Below are 14,369 nucleotides of genomic sequence, written 5' to 3'. Positions count from 1 at the left end.
TCTCTGACAAAGGAGGCAAGACTATGCGAAGAGGAAAAAATTGTCTCTTCAATAAGTGGTGTAGGGAACACTGGAAAATTACATGCAAAAGAATGAAACTGAGCGTTGCCTGGGTGGCTCCGTTGATTGAAAATCCGACTCTTGATTTTGGCTTAGGTCATGATCCCAGCGTCATGAAATCCAGCCCTGTGGCGGGCTCCATGCACTGAGCATAGCGCTTGCTTGCTTGAGATTCTCAATCTCTCTCCCTCTCCCTAACTCATGCACACACACGCTCTCTCTCTAAAATATAAACAAAGAAAAAGAATGAAACTGAACCACTTTCTTACACCATACACAAAAATAAAATCAAAATTCAAAATAGATTAAAGACAATTTCATTGTAAGCCCAGAAACTATAAAACTCCTAGAAGGAAATATTGGGCAATAAACTCCTTGACATCAGTCTTAGCAATATTTTTTGGATCTGTCTCCTCAAGCAAGGGCAACAAAAACAATAAATAAATGGGACTCCATAAAACTAAAAAGCTTTTACAGAGCGAAAGAAACCATCAACAAAATGAAAAGGCAATTTACCCAATGGGAAAAGATATTTGCAAATGAAATAACCAATAAGGGATGAATATCCAAAATATGTAAAGAACTCACACAACTCAATAAAAAAAAACAAAAAAAAAAAACCCACCCAAACAATCTAATTAAAAATGGGCAGAGCAGCTAAAAAATAAAAATGGGCAGAGCAGCGGAATAGACATTTCTCCAAAAAAGACATACGGATACATGAAAAGACGCTCAACATTACTATTCATCAGGAAAATGCCAATCAAAACCCTACTGAGATATCCGCCTATCAGAATGGCTAAAATTAAAGAGACAAGAAATAACAAGTGTTAACAAGGATGTGGAGAAAAGGGAACCCTCATATACTGTTGATGGGAATACAAAATGGTGCAGCCATTTTGCAGTCTATGGAAAAGCCTATGGAGGTTCCTCAAAAAATTAAAAATAGAACTACCATACGATCCAGCAATTGCACTTGTGGGTATTTATTTGAACAAAACCAAAACACCAATTTGCAAAGATATATGTACCCCTATGTTCACCGCAGCATTATTTACAATAGCCAAGATATGAAAGCAACTGGTGTCCATCGAAGGATAAATGGATAAAGATATAAATACAGACAGATATATACACACACACACACTTCCAAGAAAAAAAAGTGCAAACTCCCAAGGGGGGAAGAATTTATTACAAACATAGATCTCATGTTAAGTATTTCTACTACAATAAAGCAAAATTAAAAAAAATTTTTTGTTTAATGTTTATTCATTGTTGAGAGAGAGAGGGGGAGAGAGAGAGAGAGAGAGAGAGAGAGAGAGAGAGAGAGAGAGAGAGACAGGGGAGAGTGCATGGGGGAGGGGCAGAGAAAAGAGGGGACAGAGGATCCAAACTGACAGCAGAGAGCCAGGTGCGTGTGAGGCTTGAACTCACAAACCATGAGATCATGACCTGAGCCCAAGTCTGACCAGGCCACCGAGGGGCCCCTAAACAAAGATTTAAAAAAAAAAAAAATTTAAATACTTCAAAGATTAAATAAGATGAAGACTGAATGTATTAGAACAAAAATTCCATTAAAAAGCAATTAAATAAATTTTAACTACTTAATGGAATAATGCACACATGAAATAAGATGTGATTCTGAATTTTCCCCAATATACCTGAAAAAATCTAGGGGTCTTACAAAATACTCCGGTTATGTACATAAAATAATTAGTCACTAATTTACATTGCTAAACCATCCTTTCATGACTCTTTTCCCTGGTGACTTCCTCTGCCTGAATCTTAAAATACCCTAGGGTTCCCTAGGATACCATCCCATAACCTTTCCTTTTCTTCAGGATGACTTCTACATGATCCTAGTTCACGCCCAAGGCCCCAGGTGTCAACAATAAGCTGATGATTCCCAAATCTAAACCCACCGACAGTCATTTTTTGGAGTTCCAAGACAAATGCCCACCACTCTAGGACCCCCACGCGACTCACACTTCAACCATCTAAACTCATCCTCTATCCAACAACTGCCCCCATCTGTTCGTCCTCCTGTGCCCACCGTGTTCAATGGCGAGGCTTCCCATTCCTATTCCCAAGGCAGAAATCTTCTCATCGGCATAGATTTCTCCTCTCTCCTCCCTCCTCCTGCCAAGTGGCCATCCAGGCACTTAATCTCCTGAAACCTCTCCTCTTCTCTGCCCTTTCTAACTGGTCTCCTTACCCAGTCCTGTGGCCTTCCGATCCATCCTCCGCATCACACCCCCCCCCCCCCAACTCCCGAGAAATCTTTTCGAGTGCACATCTGCCCATGTCACTCCTTCGTACAAAAGGACATCGGTGGGAGCCCCCATACAATACCAACTCCTTAGCCTGGCGTACAAATTCCCTCAGTAGCTCCACTCCCCTGGGGCCCTCCCATTTCCCACTACTCCCGCTCTGGGACCTCTCGCTCCAACCAGGCAGAAACGGTTCTTCGAACAAATGGAGGCCCGCACTCTCCCCGGCCTCCCGGCTTTACACGTGTCCCCTGACAGCCCCAAACTCTGTCCAGATCCTGTTCAGGCATCACAAACGCCTCACGGCTCGCCCCATGCCTGGCCTCCCGGCTTCACACACGCGACCACCCCCCACCCCGTGCCTCTGATTTTTATCAAGATCCACTCGGGCATCCGAATTTCCCGGACGCCTTGTCCCCTCTCAACGATCTCAAATAACCTCGCGTACACGTCTCTATCCGTTATTCACCCGGCATTACAATGGCCTCTCCGTCTCTCTCCTAAGACGGTGAATTCCTGCAAGAGGCTCTTTCATCTGCCGTATCTCAAGCGCCTGGCACAGCACCTGACGCGCTCAAAATCCAAGCCCATGTATCATCCCCGCTATCGACCCCCAAGAAAACCGGTCCCAGCCACTCAGGAAGCAACGGTCTAAAGGTGTGGCAGGCTGGGGCAGGTAGGGACCTGCGGCGAGGGCGAAGTCCGCGGGAACAGTCAAGCGCCGCTCAAACCCGGGCGGAGTGACAGTTGCACGAAGGCAGCGCCTGGCGAACCCCCCCACCGCAGGGCGGGAGGTGGCGACAGGATTCTCTCCCGATGTCATTTCGAAGGTCCCGTCCTCAGGGACGGAGCCTCCGCCCCGGGGAGGGTTGGGGCTGCGTGCAGCTCGCCCTGCCTCCCGCCCAGGCCCAGCTCCCCGGCCCTTGCCCCGCGCCGCGTCGCGTCCCGAGTCCCGGAGCCTCACTTCTCCACATCCGCTGACTTCATGATGTGGGTTTTGGCCGCCGTCAGCTTCCAGGGCCCGAAGGAGAAGTCCTGGTGGCTGCTCTGGAAGCCGTGGATCATCATGGCCGAGGCGGCGCCGGCGCGGGCCTCGCGGAACAGGCTGGAGCAGCGGCGGCAGCGGCGGCGGCCGACACCGGTTCCTCCGCCTCCGTCCAGCCCAGCCCCCTCGGCTTCCGAGCCTTCCATGCCCGGCCCCTTCCCGCCCCGCCCCCTGCCGGCCGACCAGGACGCAGGCCCTCCTTTCCGCCTACCCCGCCCTTTCGATTTTTGCTTCCGGGACCAGTCGCCAATGTTGCGTGACCCACGTCTTACGTCACGATGCACCGGAAAACAGCATAGGGGAGAAAACGCTGAGGGGCGGGGCTTCGGCGGCAGTGGGTGTGGTCAGGGACGCACTGCCCCCGTCCCCGGACTCATTGGATCATCATCCGATACTTGCTGGTACCGATGGGAGTTCTTAACGGAATGCCGGAGGTGGAGAAAGCGAGTTCTACAAGGCCTTTCCGGACCTCGCAAAGCAGTGTGATTACCTTGCATTTTGGCGAATCGTTGTGCAAAGGAGAGGCCCCTATATTCTTCTGTTGAGGCCACAGAACAGAAATCCTTGTAATTTAGGAGGTCCTGCACCAAGCGTTACATGATTTAGAAGTGGACACGTAACTACTGTTAATTAAGACAGACTCCTGTCAAAAATTTCATCCTTCGGACAGGTCAAGGCTCTCCTGGTCCAGGCCCCTGATATGGTGGAAGTAATACCAGAGAGACCGGTGCTAAATCCACTTCTGCAGTGCTGTTTTGTGCATCCTTGGGCAAGTCACTTAACTAATGATTTGAGGTTCAGTTGCCGCAAACCGGCATGGCTTGGTGTTAGGACATTTCCCAAATCTGTCTTTCCGGTCTCATTTCCAGAAACTCCCTCTTAGCCCTACCCATCTGCACTCAGCCTTACTTCTAAGCCCTTATTCTTGCTGTTCTCTTAAACCTATTAAGCATATTCAGACCTATCCCGTTTCAGACTCAACCCAGCACCTTTTAAAAATATAGATTCTCCAGCCCCTGGGCCTCACCCGAGCCAAGGAATGATTTGCCTTGATCAGTTACGTCTTCAAAAGGCTTTTCCTAAACCTTGGAGCTGGATTTACTTACTTCTTTCTCTGGGCCAACATGTTTATTTAAATCAACTTCAGTGTCCACTCATCCAAATGATTGTCAAAATGTAAGCACCTGCTATTTGCCAACTATTCATTTTATTACAGAAATAGCACTCTCACCCTGTCTTATAACAGAGCTTGACAATGGAATTCCTAGACATGATTTCAGCGATACAAGGCAGGGCTGCCTTCCCCTCGAAATGTGTGTTATCTATCTATCTATCTATCTATCTATCTATCTATCTATCCAATTTCATCTAAAATTTCAAATACTCTTAGGGCAATGGGCCACTGATTTGCTTAATCAGTCATTTACATCTTAGTCTAAATGATTTTATTATAGCATTTTCTGTGAGCTGGCCTTGACAGAGAAGTAACAGGCCACACTATCCAGACCTGAGTCAGTGCTTTCCCACCTACCCTTCCAAAACATTTGTCCTCCTCCCAGATTTTCCTAGGCAAGATATGATGAAGACTGCCCATTAGAAGGAGTTTTTAATTTAAATTTAAAATCTAACATTTCAGCCCGTTGTCTCTATGGCCTCCAATTCAGCAACTTATTAGAGTTTTTAAGACTAAAATTCTTGAGAGTACAAAGAAACAAATCTTTAAAGGTACAATTTAAAGCACTCACACATTAGAGGAGTGCCTGGATTGCTTAACTGGTTAAGCATTCGACTGTCGGTTTCAGCTCAGGTCATAATCTCACGGTTCATGAGTTCAAGCCCCCGGTTGGGCTCTGTGCTGACAGTGAGGAGCCTGCTTGGGATTCTCTCTCTCCTGCTCTCTCTGCCCCTGTCCTGCTCATGCTTTCTCTCTCTGTCTCTCAAAATAAATAAATAAACTTAAAGAAAGATAAAGCACTCACACATTAGAAAGAGAGATATTTAGGCATTAACTGGGTACTGTCCGTCCCCATTCAAGTATTATCATGCAAAAACTATCTGCTTTATAAAGCTGGTTCTAGAGAAGGCATAATACCTGGGACTTGATTCTTCAGCTAGATTGGACAAAGGATGTTTGGACCGCAAAATCAAGCCGTCTACCACACAAGTTTGTCAAGATTCAGTTCTGAGAACAACCAACGGGTTATTATAGAAATTTGCTCATTACACAGGCTTTTTGGGGCACTGAACTGTGGTGACAGAATCTGTTTTAGGCCTAAGGACACAGCAGGAAATAAGACAGGCAAGATCCCTTTCGTCTTAGAGCTTTCATGATAATGGAGAAGACAGGTAATAAGTAAGTAAATACGATTTATAATTTCATAAATGGATAAGTTCTGTGCAGAACATTAAGCAACTTAGGTAGAAACAGTTGTGTGTGTGTGTGTGTGTGTGTGTGTGTGTGTGTGTGTGTTTGGGGACAGAGAGCAGACTGTACAGATGGAGTGATGAGACGAGCCCATTACTGGGAGTATCTAGGAGATGAGTCGAAAAATGTGGGCATGGGCCAAATTGAGAAGGAACTTGAATGTCATGCTAAAGAACCTGGGACTTTTTCCAATGGGTGATTAGGGGCCACTGCCTCCGTGAGATAGTGTGATGGCCTAAACTTGTGTCTTCAAAGTGAGATTCATGCACACATATCATCACACTGCAAAATGCATTGGAGGGGAGGAAGAAAATATTAATACTTCTATTTATATTTGTCTCTCGCCTTTTTTAGTTCTGTTTTTGTGCATGTTTCATAATGTATATAATATATCACATATTCATGTGTATTTTATTTGCAAACAAATATTGGGATGTGTGCTCGATTTTTTACAGATATTAATGTCAAGTGATCAAATGACCTTGTGGACCATCGACCTACTTGAAGGCAGTAGTCGAGGGGTTAGAGAGGCGAGGACAGATATGGGAGAGGGCTAGGTGACTGATTGGATGTTAGAGAAGCATCCGGTCTGTGGCCTGGATATCACAACACCGTAATCAGGATGCCTGTCAACTAACCTGTGTATTCTGTGATGACAAAGAAAGACAGGGACCCCCAAGAGAAAAGACATGATCATATAAAAAGAGAGGAAAAGGAATTTTCTGAGGAAGAGCCTGTGGAAACGAAGTCCGACTTGCTTTGTTCCCCCATATGTGAAATTCCAGATGATGCACATGGGCACGGAATGCTAAGATCTGTGTGAGGGGGGGGGCATTTCTAGAAGAAAGATCGTGGTCATTAAACAGTAGATATTGTTCAAGTATGTATATGGCATCAGTTATAATTTGATTTAACTGTCTCTTCTATTTCAGAGTGATTCCCTTCTGCTCTGCAAGAGAGCACGCAGAAAGATGAACCTTAAAACTGCAATTTGGCCACGTTGCCCATCTACAAGGCTGCCCAGCTTCTCCTTCGTTCTAGGGGTTCAGGGTCTGTGAACTGACTCCGATCTGGGAATTAGGGAGCAGCTGTGGCTTCCGTGGCGATCCCAGTTTGTATGTTTTACTATACTCGGGGTTGTGTTGGTAGTACATGCCAAGGGGAACCTTAAGGTATCGCTCATCTATTTCTGGCCTTGGGACCCACTGTCAGTTACCCCTGCATTCCCAAGATCTCTGTGGGTCAACCCGTTCTGATGATCACTCTGTCTTTGCTGCCTATTATAGTCACCGTACTCACCTTGCCTCTGGCCGGTTAAGTACCGCTGTTTGGTTTTTGCCATCTTGGACATCGCTACATCCTCACGGAAATCATGGAGTCCACTCTTAATGGCACATCTCCTCTATCTCCATCCCTGCCTTGCAGAAGTCAGCCAACGAAACACCTCTCAAGGATGGCGGTGCCCCTTTCGTCAGTGTATTTCTGGGTAAAGGGCATGGACTCTAGTCCTCTCGGGCCGTAATTAGGAGGCGGATGAGCAGGTGACGTGAGCGAAATCCATGCCAACGTGCTTGTCCCCTACGTCTTTGCGTTACTTCTACGTGAAACGAAAGAAACTCGGGATCTCTAGTTCTGGCATCACGGGTCATGGTTGAGATCAAGTTGCAGTGAGCCTACTGAACGAACGAGTCCCAGCTGCTCACACTAGCACATCGAATCCACAGAGCAACGCATTCGGCTCTCTGTACAATTACATTCCTCCTTCGCTGGACCAGCATCCTCAGCATGGAAATACAGATTTCCTGGAATCTTGCTACTGGTTTCCTGGAATCTTGCCAACGTAAGTTACCAAATTATTGCGATTCGTTTGCTGTTTACAAGTTCTAGATGTGACTTTGCGTCTTGCCCTCTGGATGCCCTGACAGTGAACATAGCTAAGGACCCAGAAGCCACGAGAAGGGGTAGGTGTTGGGCACAGAGAGAACTGGCACCCTCTCGCAAGGTGTCTGCCTGAAAGGAGGTCATCCTAGAGCCTTGAAGCAAACCAGGACCACCTTAAAGACAGGGAGGGGGCTAGCGATGGAGGGAACAGGGTATTTAAAGTTTTCTCAAATCTCACTGCCTCAGCTCTAAATGTCCCACTCGGGGTCGAATAAATGTTCTAAAGTCCCCAAAGAGGCCTGGGAGCTACGGGCACCTGGGTGGCTCGGTCATTTAAGCATCTGACTTTAGCTCAGGTCACCATCTCATGGGGTGTGAGTTTGAGCCCCATGTTGGGCTGTCTGCTGGAGCCTGCTTCAGATCCAATCTCTCTCTCTCTCTCTCTCTCTCGCTGCACCACTCTCTCTCTCTCTCAACAATAAATAAACATTGAAAAAAAAAAGAGGCTTGCAGGTCGGCTACCTGCAAGGCCATCACTGTGGCTCATTTTGTGCTATTTTAGCTTCGTAGCTCTGACAGGCCAGAGATACTTATCACAGGTGACCATAGACACTCCCTGAATTTCTTGCTTACAGTGCACGAGGCCAAGGATTTAAGCTCTATATTCTATTCCCGTTTAATGTTCCCCCTGAAATTTCGAACATGCGTACTTCCCAAAGCCTATTAGTTTATACGACTACCCTCCTCTCAGACAACATAAGGATCTTGGCGTGCTTTCATCCTGACCGCTCATCTCACTTTATGTATATTATTTTCCTCCTGTGCTTTAAAAAAAAAAAAATCCATTCTCTGGCTCCCCGTTTTCACTAGCTGCCTAAACTGATTTTTTTTTTTTCAAAAACCCTCAAAAGGAATTGTACTTGTATCAAAACCAAACAGAGGAGGTGGCGGTCGTGGTCCCTTCCGACGTGGGCAAGGAGAAGAAAAGTTCTTATGAAAGGTGGAGATGGGGCGCCTGGGTGGCTCGGTCGGTTGGGCGTCTGACTCCGGCTCAGGTCATGATCTCGCGGTCTGTGAGTTCGAGCCCCGCGTCGGGCTCTGTGCTGACAGCTCGGAGCCTGGAGCCTGCTTCGGATTCTGTGTCTCCCTCTCTCTCTGCCCCTCCCCCGTTCATGCTCTGTCTCTCTCTGTCCCAAAAATAAATAAACGTTGAAAAAAAAATTTTTAAATACTTGCTTTGTATCATAACAGTGTGATTCTACCTTCCAAATGAGCCACACTGAACCAAACTATAGCTCTACCGGGCTGTCTTTAGGTCACAAACTCTCCTTCCTACTTCCTTTGGTCCATTTATTTCCCTCCGACTCCTCTTGGCTCCCAATTCGAAATAGCTTCCAATTCCTCACTGATTTACCCATTCAGTTGAAGCTATTATCAAAACTCCTCAGTTTTGAGCTCTTCAAGGGCAGGGACCTTCGTCTTACTCATGTGTGTGCCCCCAGAGCCTGTTTGGAACCGTGAGGGACACAGTAGTCATTCAGCAAACCATTCAAGGGAGCGGACAGATGATCCAGGGCTTGGGCAATAGTGGGAAGAGCCAGGCTGGGGACTGGATGGACTCCCAGGGTCAAGGCAAGGATTGGAATGGATTCCAGAGATAGTTGGTGGGAGGAAGCCCAGGGAGACAGGGACCGCCTCGGGAGAAATCCAACAGTAGATGAGGAGAGAAACCGCCCAGACAGAAGCATCCCGTTGGTGGGACCATCTAGGTGGAAGATGCAGTCACAGATCTGAGGACCAAGACTGGGACTCCAGCTCCACAGCATGAAGAGAGGAAGTCAGAAGCCCGTCCACCGACAGGTGTTGTAACAAACAAAGAATGGGCTCAGAGCATCAGACCCATAGGGAGAAAAGAGGGCTCCATCGCTCAAGAGAGAGGTTTCGTCCCAGAGCAACAAGGGAAGAACTTAGTCCCTGGGCTGAGATGGCTCTTTCCTCACTGTCGTGTGTATCATGTCGTCAAGTCCGTCAAGTCCGTTTGTGAGAGTCTCCGTTCCTTACAACCAAAGAGCTCAGTGGAAACAAGAACCTGCTTGCAACATCTCCCGGAGTACCGCTAGCCACGGCCCTTCATCCCCCAATTTTCACATAGAATGGATAAGGGAGGCCAGGTTCTGTGCAGGGGAGGGAGGAGAATGAGAGAATAAGGGAATTCTGGCTTTGAGGAATTCAAAGAGGAGGGGAGGAGCCTGCCAGGGGTGAGAATATAAATATTTCAACAAGCTAAGTGGGTTGGGAGAGAGGACGCAGAAAACCCACGGGAGTTTTCTCCTATGGAGAGTTGACTGCATCCAAATTTATTTAAAAAAATTTTTTTTGATGTTTATTTATTTTTGAGAGAGAGAGAGACAGAGCGTGAGCGGGGGGGAGGAGCAGAGAGAGAGGGAGACACAGAATCGGAAGCAGGCCCCAGGCTCTGAGCTGTGGGCACAGCGCCCGACGCGGGGGCTCGAACTCTCCAACCGTGAGATCGTGACCTCAGCCGAAGTCGGACGCTCTACCGACGGAGCCACCCAGGCGCCCCCATCCAAATTTATTTTTAAAAAAGAAACGTTGCCTACTCTCACTCGTACCGTGAGTTGGAAATCATACCAACTCATTAGTAAAGGAGAAATAAAAGCCAGCCCTTGCAAATGCTCGGAGGGTGTCCGGGAAATGTATTAGCTGACTTAAGTTGAGGCACAAATAAAGAGGCCCGGATTATACTGGGCTTTCTTATTACCTCCGCAAGAAAACAATGACCTTCTCCTCACACAGCGAGAGCTAATTGATTACTGCATAACCACGATTCAGTTTAACAAATATTCCCCAAGGAAGGCACGATTAACGAATCAACTCGATAACAATATCAGATTGTTTCTCCTTGTCTTTCCTATGACCGACTCCCCCACCGCCACCCAAGGAATGTCTTTCTTTTTTTTCTCCTGAGACGTACCCCCTTGCGTGGAACCAGGGCGTTATAGTGGTTGCCGCCTAAATAAATAGCAGGGTATTTGAGGGGCGCCTGGGTGGCTCAGTCAGTTGAGCGTCCGACTTCGGCTCAGGTCATGATCTCACGGTCTGTGAGTTCGAGCCCCGTATCGAGCTCTGTGCTGATGGCTCAGAGCCTGGAGCCTGCTTCCGATTCTGTGTCTCCCTCTCTCTCTGCCCCTTCCCTGCTCATGCTCTGTCTCTCTCTGTCTCAAAAATAAATAAAAACATTAAGAAAAAAAATTAAAAACAATAAATAAATAGCAGGGTATTTGAAACCAAGGGTGGTTACTTCAGCTTGGCTGTGAACTAGGCGTGTCGGGAAGTGACCGAATGTAGACATCTATTTCCTCCTTCAACGATGAAAGAAATCTTTGAGGGCTAGAAGAGGTGGGCTTTGGGGAAAGTGAAGCAAAAAGCACCGTGTGATGCAATGCAAAGGCCACAGGAGTTGGAATAGTCGGCCTGTTCGTTTCCTGAATCTGCTACTGCCTTGCGGTTCCATAAGGCCTTGAGATAATGTCTGGAATCTGTATTTTTGTAAACTCATAGTGGTAATAATAATAACGATGACGATCGAATGACTTCCCTTAGCTTCCTCACAAATGTGGGACCCTTCCTAAACCATTAATGGCCATGCAAATATCAGTTACTATAATGATTCAAACGTTCAACCCCGCAGGTCTGTTTTCCTGATTGTGACGCAAACGTGGAAAGATGCAGGCAACTATTACTTGACCCTAACACGGAATTCTGGAAATCCCAATGATTTTTGGCTCTTTGTTCTGAGTAATTCTGAAGCCACTCAGGTGACCAAGCAGGGGTAAAGTGGGGACTGGGTAGGAGCATCTGCCCAGAATCCTACGGGTCCATGCCACAGATCGCACCCCAATCCTGTCAGCCATCTTTCAAATATTGTGTTATTTTATGTGTTCCAACATATACGAGCTTGGTTTGTGCTGGGTTGGGAAAAGAGGCTAATGATACGGACCACGATGCCCGGGAAGCGCCACTTCAGACTAAATGACAGAGGGGGAATCTAGGTTTGAAAGAAAGGGGAAGGAGGAATCGCTTGCCTCAGGGCACACCCAGTCAAGAGAGCATCCATGTTGTATCTTCTGTATTCTAGGCACTGTTCTCTGTAGACAATACTGAAGTAAAGGACATCACCTCTGACCTTAGGAAGCAGATAGCGTATTGGGGAACGTGACACATCTCCATAAAAAAAAGACATACGCTCCCTTTTCACACCACCAGCTGGGATGGCAGCCGTCTCCTACCCCAGCATCACGTCCACCCTCCAGGGCCAGACGGTGATGCCCCACGATGGCCGTGGGGCAACCAGAAAACAAAGCCCACGCTGCCCCGAAGCTTCTGGAGGTTCCTCGTCCACCACGTCAAGGAGCTGGAAGTGCTCCTGTGGTGCAGGAGATCTCGCTGTCCTCGGATTGCTCACGGTGTTTCCTCCCAGAAGCCCCAAGCCAAAGCCATTGTGGAAAGGGCAGCCCAGCCGGCCCCCAGAGTCACCAGCCCCATCCCAGGCTACACGGCGTGGAAAGTGAATACGATAGATGCTCGTGTGCACATTTTCTTTGCGGTAAGTACAACCTTGACCACTCTGGGGGCAGGAAAAAAAAAAAAAAAACAACATGGACACAATTTGCTTACGTGAGCCGTGGGGGGTGGGGGCAAGACCTTGTCTTCTTCCCCTGGGTGTACCTGCCGCTCGGAGGGCGTCTAAGAAATGTCAGATGAGTGAAAGGAGAATGGAGCGCGATCAAGAAATGCCTCAGGAGTCCAGAGAAAGGAATATTGCCTCGTGGTCAAGGAAGGCATAAACGGACCGTGCTAACGTTAGGACTTGAATGATGAAGTAGGATTCAAACAGCAGAAGAGGAAAAATGACTCTAAGCGCTAAAGCGTCATGTCCAGAGGCCAAGAGCCCAGAACGCCCACGGGAATGATAGCAGGGGCGATAACAGTGACCAGTTATAGACGGTGTAGACACACGCTCCCTCTCAACCTTCACCTGCCACGACTCTGGGAGCTACCCGCTATCATGCCCATTCTACAGAGGAGGAAGCTGAGGGTAAGGGTCAAACAGCCTACCTCCCCAGTATCACACAGTAATAAAGCAAATAAGAAAAAGAATACAAATACGGAAGGTACTTGCAACACTAGCGATAGCCCCTGCCTTTTCTTCAAATCAGGTTAAATTCAACTCAGAACCTCAGCCGAGTGCCATCCTCACCCCAGTGCGATCCACCCCTGTCCTGAGGCTGATGCAAACGTCTTAGGGTTCTGGATCGTACGCAGGGGAAAATGCTTGAGGAAGCCTCTCTGGTCTTGGCCCACGTGCTCACCCCTGCGGTGCCCACAAGTCCAGCCTGCAGCTTCCTGGAGTGCCGGAGTCCCGCTGCCTGTGCTCAGCCCCCCTGAGAGTTCTGTCGCGTGGGGATCCTCCCTGTCCCAGGTTGCAGGACGTATGGAGGGCGTGGGGAGGGAGGTCTGTGCCACTCATGGTTCCCCTAATTCTCTGTATCCTTCTCCGTTGGCAGAAATCTCGATGTCTCTGTTTTTGCCTATCTCCCACTTCCCCTCCCTTCCCCTCCCCTTCCCCCACCAAACGATGCAAATATCCCTGAAACAGGAAACTCTTTTAGGGGGCACCCGGGTGGCTCAATCCGTTAAGCATCCGACTCTCGATTTCAGCTCAGGTCATGATCGCACAGTTCGGAGGATCAAGCCCCACGTGGGGCTCTGCGCTGTCAGCTTGGGATTCTCTCTCTCTCTCTCTCTCTCTCTCTCCCTCCAAATACATAAATAAAAAAAGAAGCCCTTTTAGAGCAGGGGAGGGAAATACTGAGAGTACAGCACAAATAGCTTTTTCTCTTGGACAGTTCCACAGGAGTAAAAATAAAAAAATTCCAATTAATATTGCAATTAATTAATCGACCACGAAGCTACCTTTTTTTAAAGTTTGCTGTGTGCGGGGACTACATTAAGCCCTTTACCCACAGGTACAATTATTAACCGTACTTTATAGTCAAAGAAACCAGAGCTTAGAGAAGTCAAAGTGTCTTAAGATCGCAAGGCTCCTTAAGTGATAGAATCGAAAGCCAAACTCAAGAACGTCTGGCTGGAAAGTCTAAACTCTTTCATACGCCTTTTAAGGGAAGCAATTCTTCCCAGCTGGAGTCCAGAGCAGAGGTTTATTTTTTCCTTCTCTTAAAAAGAAAACCCACACAATTACAGATTCTGCATTAAGTAGCAAATTTAAGAAGAAACTTACTCTTGGTCTCATTAAAACTCCCATCAATTTTCATCTGTCTTTGTCATCTTCTAGAACTTTGCATTTGCATACTTAATTATTTTTTTACTTTTTTTTTTAATGTTTATTTACTATTGAGAGGCAGAGAGAGACAGAGCATGAGCCGGGGGTGGCAGAGAGAGGAGGAGACACAGAATCCGAAGGAGGCTCCAGGCTCTGAGCTGTCAGCACAGAGCCCGACATGGGGCTCGAACCCCCAAACTGTGAGCTCATGACCTGAGCTGAAGTTGGACACTCAACTGACCGAGGCACCCAGGTGCCCCTGGTGTTTTTATTTCTATGGAATAGATTCCCAGGAGTAGGATTTCTGAGTCAAAGGGCATACAA

At 47.5% G+C, this 14,369-nt stretch overlaps 1 protein-coding gene and 1 long non-coding RNA gene across 7 annotated transcripts in view; one reads left to right on the top strand and one right to left on the bottom strand.

Annotated features, from left to right (window-relative positions):
• The window catches only part of TIPRL (TOR signaling pathway regulator), a 32,160-nt gene extending 28,641 nt beyond the window's left edge, over nt 1-3,519 (bottom strand). Inside the window, exon 1 of one of the 6 annotated variants that reach the window (XM_045048672.1) lies at nt 3,295-3,519. In XM_045048672.1, coding sequence (XP_044904607.1) covers nt 3,295-3,398 — 104 coding nt within the window. In that variant the 5' untranslated portion in view covers nt 3,399-3,519. The other 5 variants (XM_023247350.2, XM_023247351.2, XM_045048671.1 and 2 more) reach the window with 5 other exon arrangements.
• Nucleotides 3,520-3,546: 27 nt separating this feature from the next.
• LOC109495547 lies at nt 3,547-8,807 on the top strand. The gene is made up of 3 exons (XR_002150995.3): nt 3,547-5,728; nt 6,733-7,640; nt 8,593-8,807. It is a non-coding gene; the product is annotated as an uncharacterized LOC109495547 (long non-coding RNA).
• The last annotated feature ends 5,562 nt before the right edge of the window (nt 8,808-14,369 follow it).

This window comes from Felis catus, chromosome F1 (genome assembly GCF_018350175.1).
Source record: "Felis catus isolate Fca126 chromosome F1, F.catus_Fca126_mat1.0, whole genome shotgun sequence".
Classification (NCBI taxonomy): Eukaryota; Metazoa; Chordata; class Mammalia; order Carnivora; family Felidae; genus Felis; species Felis catus.
The sequence above is the reverse complement of the archived record's forward strand: the minus strand, read 5'-3'. Positions and strand labels throughout refer to the sequence as shown.